The sequence below is a fragment of the Lottia gigantea genome, assembly GCF_000327385.1.
Source record: "Lottia gigantea unplaced genomic scaffold LOTGIsca_66, whole genome shotgun sequence".
NCBI classification, from domain to species: domain Eukaryota; kingdom Metazoa; phylum Mollusca; class Gastropoda; family Lottiidae; genus Lottia; species Lottia gigantea.
In genome coordinates, this window is record NW_008710245.1 from 1,626,961 (window position 1) to 1,636,224 (window position 9,264).

General features: G+C 32.8%; 1 protein-coding gene across 1 annotated transcript; it reads right to left on the bottom strand.

The window, feature by feature from the left end:
- Positions 1-2,520: 2,520 nt before the first annotated feature.
- On the bottom strand, positions 2,521-6,421 carry LOTGIDRAFT_220887 (hypothetical protein; the record flags this gene model as incomplete). The annotated part of the gene is made up of 8 exons (XM_009064919.1): positions 6,146-6,421; positions 5,540-5,640; positions 5,058-5,188; positions 4,413-4,514; positions 3,986-4,101; positions 3,414-3,548; positions 2,967-3,064; positions 2,521-2,728 (listed from the first exon to the last, which is right to left on the bottom strand). Exons 1-8 carry the CDS (start codon positions 6,317-6,319, stop codon positions 2,521-2,523), a joined length of 1,065 nt encoding a protein of 354 aa, XP_009063167.1. The 5' UTR covers positions 6,320-6,421.
- Between the last annotated feature and the right edge of the window lie 2,843 nt (positions 6,422-9,264).

Sequence of the window (9,264 nt, forward strand, 5' to 3'; positions counted from 1 at the left end):
CCACATTATAATGTGGGCGTATAAAAATTAGGTTGAATGTAATAGGCCTATCAGACTTTTTCGGTGTAAATAGTTGAAATATCTTATCAGCCCACAATATTACACCCTACTGGCCTAGTTTCACTTTCCCATTGAAACTAGGTCTACTTCTTGCCTTCATTTTATATAGCACCTTTCTTAATGACTTAAAGTGATACTACCTCTTAGTCTTATAATGACAGTAAAATAAAAATTTAATAAAATTCTCAAATATGGGTAATACGAATTTTTATTAATCGGCGGACTTATCTGCTATCATAACTATTACAACAGAATCCCCGATTTTGGCAACAAGCCTTTAACGGGATACGTTCTCCAACCGTTTGGGTTTAGTCTCATAAACGGGAATTTTTATTGAGACTCATAAAGGCATATAGAAATAGGAGGATAAATTCCTATAGTTAATTTTGAAGGAATTATGCGATTTGCGTACATTTCTAGTACTTTTGAAGACTATTCACTTATATTCAAGACTCAAATCAACCCCACAAAATGGCTCACATGTCCTCTTAAGACTTAAGTTTTTTCAACCTGACCGCACCTGTCAATCATGCAGCTCGGAGAGGCTAGCATGGTCGTTACGATAGGACCCAGGTTGAGGTTGAAAGTGGAAACAATCAAGAACAAACATATTTTAAGTTCGCAATCAATAACCCGGCCACTATTTCTCACGCCGTGTTAGTAAATCTTTAGCATCTGATTGGTCCAGTTTATTGATGACCTAGAACATAATGTTGCATCACAATTTCGACTATCATTGATGGAACTGGAGTGCATATAAGTCAGGTAGAAAATTTCGAGAAAGAGAGTCATATTTCAATTTTTCTTTCCAAAGACACAATGTTGTTAGGCCTACGTGTGAATTCGGCTTTTAAAAATAACATGTATTTACCAAATGATACATATGTATATAAATATCAATGCCCCAATTATATGCTTACCACAAACCTAATTCAACAAAACTTGACGTGAATTGTTAAAATAAAAACTGGGTAACCGACTTTTCTAAAGAAATGTTTGTCATATTATTTAATCGTGATTAATATATCCTAATTCCATGACTTCAATTGACCGATTAGTTGACATACAGGTTTAGGTATTCCCTAAGTATTGACTAAGTTGCTATAATTAGAAATTGTTTTCTTTGATTGTGCCTTCCTTCTGATATAAGTAGCTATCATTGGTCATGATGTACTTTTAACGTAACTGAAAGTTTTAACTGAAAAAAATTGAGCCGTTAATTTTTAGAAAACATTACGTAAGGCTTTAAAGTTTGCTATGCTTTTTTGGAAGCTGTTAGAAAAGTACTGTACCGATTTGAGTAAAATAAACGAGAAATTATAGAGAAATATGTCTACGATATATTCTAAAGATTTCAACTAATAATATCGACTATTTTTAAAGCCAAATACCAAAACTTGGTCAAACTGCATAATTAACAATTAGTACTCTCCGTTTTTAATTAACCCTTTAAAACAAATCCAGTTTGATCAAGAAGATACATAGATATAAATAGCATACTTTAGAAATATTTTCAGGTATAATTTACTGCGTTTTTGATAATGAAAGTTTTATGTTATGATGGCTTTAATATATCTCATGATAGATTTAATAAATGTCACGATAGCTTAAATATATGTCATGATAGCTTTAATATATTTCAAGATAGCTTTAATAGATGTCATGATAGGTTTATTAGATGTCACGATAGCTTAAATATATGTCATGATAAATGTGGACAAATAAAACTAAATAAGTTCAGGAATATCTTTAATTCATTGCAACAAAATAAATAACAATACAAATGGAAGGAATTGAAACTGGAATGACAATGCTATTAATGCTGATAAAACTTGAATATACAGTTAATTCTGACTAAATTACATGTATTAATTCCATTGATTTGGTGGTAAATCAGCAAATCAACTACCATAGACCTAAAATTCAAATCAAGTGTCAAAAGCTAGGACCATGCAGCTTACATTGTTTAATACGGCATGGCTCGGATCAACTGTCTATTCCATGCATATCATTGAATGTGTTGCAGCAGACATGAGCGAAACTCTCTGAAAATTGACCGACTACTCTGGTTAAGTTAATGAATCTTAAGAGCACTGACCACTGACGAATTAGAAAGTAGAAAATGAGCACTCAGTTCAACTAATTTCAGCAATATCAGCTTCTCTCAGTTGCTAGAAGTTGTTGAAAATTCAGTTGCTGTCAGAATCTACTAATCACAGAGGAGATCTGAGCCCTTTCTAGAAGTAAATTAAAGGACATTAGATGAGAGTTTGCCTCTCATCTTCTATTGGAGCTCAAAACTTTGTTTTTATGGAAGTTGAACTAGTTTTTGAGAATCAATTTACATTAACAAATTTTTTTCAAAATAATATCCATGAATGACAATGAAATTGCGTTTTAATAAATCATACAAGATAATGCTCATGAAATTTGACATGATATGTGTCACTGTCATTTTTATCAAACTCGATTGAGTTTGGTCACAATTAAAACACGTAATGTTTGATCAAATGATGTACACACACATAAACCTTCCTTATCAGGGCTCCAATCAAAACTACTAATGGGTTGCGTTGATAATGTCACATTTTGAAGAAGATTGACAGTTCCAGCCACACCCCTTTCTAGGTCTTCAGCATCCTTTTCAACACGTTTGGCTGGGTAAGAACTAAAAAAAAAATCATAAAATCATCAGGCTTTGTTTGATAAAGAAAAGAAAGGTTCACTTTGTTAGGGGGTTGATTTGAGTCTTTAATATATGTAAATAGACTTCAGAGGTACTTAAAATCGCATAATTCCTTCAAAAATACCTCAAATTAGGAATTTCACTTTCTAGTTGTCCCAAGAGTCTCAAGAAAAGAAAATTCTATCAAAATTAATGCTATTTACTTCAGCAATTTACTTACTATTTCCATAGATTAAGTGAACCATTTCCACCACAGGTCATAAAAATATCTCTGTTTTGTGGTAAATGACGCCCTAACCATACTGTTGACTTGTGAGCCTAAAATAAAAACAAGAAAACCATTTTCAAATCCAAGATGCATACAACTTTGAAATTCAATAAGGACACAAGTCCTGTTAATTCATAATTCTCATATTAGTAGATCGCATGCATTTCAGATGCCATGTAGTTATATTATTATTGTTTTTCAGTTGCTCTGGCCATACCTGAGTTTCTGACCAGGCAACATGACTTTTGGAGTCAGTTGTAGGGAATACAATTTCCATTCTTCATTTACAAATGAAGCCATAATGGATTTTGATTTGTCATAGATTAAGTTTGGTTTTTGAACCGAGAATGAGGTACTACTTTTAATCAAAAAGTAAAATCTGATAATAATGGTCAATACCTTTTCTGTTAGTCCAGCAAAACCAGATTTAGGGTGTTGTGTTCTCATATCAAAAACATGGAATTTAGCTTCTAATGTTGCTGCTACCAGCTTATTCATACTAATGTCTTTTCTATCAAATTCTACACAGCAAACCTAGAAAACAGACAAAACGACAAGCATTAGACGGCAATTCATGCACAATTGCATGACAGAATTGACTATTTGAATACTTAACTTTGATGGCTTCACTTTTTGGTCATCTTCACTTGAGTTAAAGGCATGTATTTATTTTAACACCAGACAGAGCTCAATGGGAGCTATCTGTGTCACTTTAATTTTTCAGAATGAAAATTTTGTTAGTCTTCGATCAAATATTAAGTGAAGTTAGTCTCAGTTCTAATATCCTTACCACATTTTGTAGGTACAAAAGGTTCCAATATAATGACATCATTAGTACTTATAAGTGGAGAATGTTTTGAACAGCCTAATTGTGTTTCACAATTTCAATTATTGTAGATGGACTTAACATTAGTTTTTCATGTTAAAAAGTGCTAAGGATTTGGGTAATCTGAATAAAAATATCTACATACCCCATTCTTGACATTAGTTTCCCATCTTAAAGCCATTGCTCTTAAATCAAACAATTTCAGATCACCATTATCATAGCCAGCACAAACACATCTATCATGAGCATTGTATGCATGACCTGGAATCAAAAAAAAAGTTAATTCAAGAATTCCATTTGATTTCTAAAATCGTTCAAAGAAACAAACATATTCTATAAGGATCACAACTTGTATTTTACAGGATTCTTTCCTTAAGCAAGTCCCAACCTCATGGTATTGATTTTTTCTGGATCCATGACGATCGAGATTTGAACCCTCGACTGCTATTTGTTTGAAGTACGCATCAACTGAGCTACAGTCACTGCCCCTGGCCCTATACAAAATCTCATCGCGGTAAGACAAAGTATTTCAATTCATGAAGTAAGGGAGACAATTTAACAATTTGACTTACCAAATGCTACAGACCAACAATCTCTCTTAGTTTCACCTTCACCAGGTTCCATAGTAGCTACAGGATCAGATTTTTGTCTGGGATCCCAAACTTTTACAGCACCTGGTAGTACAGAGGAAATTGTTTTTTAATATTCAATATCTTCATATTTTCTTTTTTATGTGACATATATTAGTTCTTGCCATATGAAAGTCTGGAGCTGCTTTTATTCAATATTTCAGAGAATCATCTATTGTAACTGATACAAGATCACTGTACTGTTGATTATTATCTAGTATGCTCATAATGAAATTCACCAGTAATAATTATGATATGGTGATCATGACCTTCATGACTATGACTTGTCCAAAAGCAAATAATAAATTTCGAGCAAGAAGCAACATTAATTTTAAACAAGAGTGTGACCAGTGAATTAGATCGAATTACGTCCAGCACAACAGCTAACAATTCCAAACATATACACAATCAGTTCAGTGTATCTGGAGGCAGAATAAATAGTTATGGAAACTAACAAAGAAGATTTGTAATATTGCAGTCATTACAGATTAATCAAGCAAACTGCTCATGATTATGTTTGACTCCTTGACAGATAGGCATATCTTTTTCTACTATAAATAGATAGGGAAAAACCCTTATAACAATTACCATCTCTACTGCCAGTGACTAACTCTGGAGCCCCTTCTCCTATTCCCATTCCTCCAACACCATCTATAGCATTAATAATCTCTGTATGACCTGTCACAGAATATATTGGTACATCACTAGATTCTAGATTCCTATAATTAAAATTTCATGTTAATGTAGCGTTTGTATATCACACACCCAATTTACATATTTGACTTACAAAAAAATAATGAGCAAGGGCCATTGTACGTTCAGAATTCCCATCATGTTTGGTCACCAAACAAATGACATTCAAATCAAACAGGCTTTCGACTTTGACATCATAATAAAGTCAAGTTTTACTTGCATTGCAGGAGCCACAGGCATGAATGGATCCAAGGAAATAAAATATTGCAATTCTATAGAATCTGACAGAGTTCCTAGCCAGAAAAATTGTGCATTGAATATGTCTTAAAAAGTGATAATCACAAAAATAAAAAAACAAAAGTTAAGGATGCACCTACCATATTTGTACTTTGCCATCAAAACCTCCTGTAGCTAAATATCTTTGTTGTAAACTTGAGGCTCCAAAGGTTCCACATTTAAATGCCTTCGATTTCTCTATCTAGAAAAGAAAAAGGACTATCACTATAGCAAAATATTACATACAAAATTATTTTATAAAGTAAATGTATTAAAATGAACATGTTAACCATTTGAACATTGATTGTTAATAAAATAAAACATCATATATCCTGAACTTTGAGTAATGTGTCTTAAAGCTTATGACCCTTGTTTTTACGAGACTTTGTGAATTTAGTGTTGACAACTGTGAAACCCCATCATGATGTAAGACTTGATTTCATCCAAACAATACCAAAGTGACAATAGCTCCAGTTCATTCCTTTACGGCAAAAGTTCAGATTGAATGGCAGACCGGTTCTACTTGGTAATGCTTCACCAGCATAGTTGAAAGCCTACAAACAAGACACGAACACTTGCTACTTGCTAGGAAAATGAAATGAATGAGTTTTACATCCTACTTTTCTGCAGAACACTTGCTTGGAGTTCATGAAGATAGCACATAAAAATAAATTATATTAGCTATGCTCAAGTAAATTAAAACTTACATCATGAACTAATTTAACATCGCCATGAGCTACTTCATAAACTTGGAGAGCACCGGTTCCACGAGCATGACTTCCTAAAACAACAAATTTAGCACTACAAGGTACCCATTTCCCATCAAATAACGTATAATTCAGTGATTTCTGAATATGGGCGATGATCTGTGGCTTGTCCATATCTGCTTCCTCAAGTAAATATTCAGCAAATTAGTTTTTCCGCTTTTAACCGTAAAATTTAATCTCACATGTCGAAACAAGATTTATTTGTTGTTGTTTTGTTTACAATTTTGTTTTCTGTTGACAGGAGAATATTGCTAAAGGTAGATAACTCTAAGCTAGTTTTGCGACTACAGACTACGTCTATAGTATGTGGTTCATTGGGATTACTTAATTAACAGCTTTATTAGGAATTGACAAGAGTAAGGACTTTCATTTCTTTCACTTAGAAGAGTGGCATATAAATTTTTTCAATTTTTAGAAAATTATAATCAAATCTAAATGACGTATTCTTCTTATAAACCACCTCAGAGGAGATTCTACAAGCAGCCCATTCTCCGACTTCCACCTAAGTTATAACACAGACACATAGGGGCCCAGCTTTTTATCTTTTTATTTTACTCTACCGTTATTATGTTTAGACTAGAGCTTTATTCGCAAAAGGAAACCCACTCTTCCAAACATTTTCTAAAATCTCAAGAAATATAATATTTACATTATTATCAAATTCATCATTATTAAGTTCATTAATGACGTCATAGATAGAGTTAGTACTACAATCTAATTTGAACGCAACATTTAAGAGTTTCTCTCAGTAAATGATTAGGCGGATTAAAGCACCTTCATGTCCAACTAAATATGAGTAAATCGTCAAGATTCTTTGTACGAAATAAAATGCACTGAATAAATAATAAAAAAAAAACGAGTAGGCCTGTAACACTTTTTAAATTAGGACCAAAGTCTATAGTTCTTAGTCTTAACTCGTAACTTCGTTTGCAATTAAATCAAAGACGTGCAAATGGAAGAGCGCGTTATTAAATATTCAGGTCGTTATGATTATCGTAATCACATTAAGGGGAATCGCAACTCAAATTCTTATTCTAAAAGTAGATACTGATAGCTGAATTCAGTCGCTTTACAAATAATTGGCCCCTTTTAATATCTCATTTAATCTGACATAGAATGAGTTTAAATAAAGCCAGATGCCAGATAAGTATACATAATGAATATTTATAAACAATAATAAACTCTAGTTGTAAATAACTTGTAGAATAATTTCATTGATGAATGCCACCATTTTTAATTGATAATATCATTTACATAATCATTTGCTGATTAGTCCTGGATCCAGTGTACATTGTCGAGGGTAAAATTTAGATATATTACTGAGCGAAATCCACGGCGCAGGTCCATAACCAACCCAATATGTCAAGGGGGCGGTGGCATTTGCATAGAAAGGGGGGGGGGGGGTGCAAAACAAACAACTAGTATGCGTGATATCAATGGTTTTACGTAATTGAGCTCAACAATCTTTTTTCCAGGGCAGAATTTTTAAAATGTTCCCAAAATAATTGTTTCACTGGCACTCTGCTTTATGGAAACTGTCGAGAGATTTAGAATGACATATAACATTATTATAGTAGAACAGAGATATTTATTAACACGCCGCTTCAATTCCAAACATAAACACAAGTTGTCTTCTTTATTTATTTTGAAATGAAAGAACTGAATTGAGTTTTAAACTTTATGTTGAGGTAGAATACAATTCAGATATATCATTTTGTGTTCATAGCTGCTTACAGACATATCATTTTGTGTTCATAGCTGCTTTCAGATATATCGTTTTGTGTTCATAGCTGCTTACAGACATCATTTTGTGTTCATAGCTACTTAAAGACATCATTTGAGTTTTGGAATGCAATCTTATTATAGATATTGATTTGTCAACAATTAAACATTTGACAAAACGACACACATCAGGAGTGTTTTGAAGAATTGCCAACGATAGTTCTTTAAATTCAATCATAAAGATATATATTTCATGCAATCGTTGGCGCGTACATCCTAACATATCATCTCAAGGCCTTTATCATAAATAAGATTCTAGCATTCCAAAATATTAGCATTCATTCTATAGCAGAGTTCTGCTATAATTCCACTACCGCGTGCTTGTTTATGTTATTACGTTGCTGTATATAAAGTCAGTGGAAGTACCTATGTTTTACTCGTAGCAATATGTTATAGGTAGATAACAGCGAACGGTTTTATATTGGCCCACTTGAGTGCAAAGGTGTGAAAATACTTAGAATTCCGCGAATGGGATATGAAATTGTGAACTCTCAAAAAGTTGACAGAGATTTCTACTTTTGAATCTTTTTAGTACTTTCCTATGCATTTTGTGATATTGCATGCATATGTATATGAGATTTTTAATTATTACTCGAGAATTTTAAGTGTCCGAACTCTTAGAAATAGTTTATTTGGCATTAGGTGTGCATTAATAGTCTAGATCTGACCATCAAATGAACGAAACTTCCAGAAGTTTTTTTGAGTTGAAATAGAATTCTTCTGTCGTGTTATCGTGATTTATTCTTTGGTCGATTCCGTCTAATTGGCGATTTTAATCCCTTTCCAATCTCAAATTTCACCTGATCTGTTTTTTCAAGATAAAACCGACTCTATCTGAAGTGTTCTCATTAGTATCTCACAGTGGAATAAATCTGAATCAAACAGTTCAGACGTACGTTGGAATTAATAGGCGAATAGCTCGTTGACTTGTCGGCTGTTATCAGTCTTAAAGCTTGGACATAATTTCTTCGTGTTTTTATCAGAATTCCTTCGTATGATTATCATTAAACACGTACACATGGTGGAATAAGTTCTCGATTAACCATAAAGCTTCATTTTAAGATACGAGTGCGTTAGTAACAACGTTCTTTGTGCTTTGTGGAATATAATATCACTGTAGCTTTCTGACCATATATTAACTGGATTTTATTTAATAAATTGGATTTCGATGTATCATTGCTGCGTGGCTGATTAGCAGTTGAACATATCCAGTGTCAATAATCGTATTTTGAGTAAATATAATTTTTTACTTGGCTTTCAAATCATTTTAAACTTGT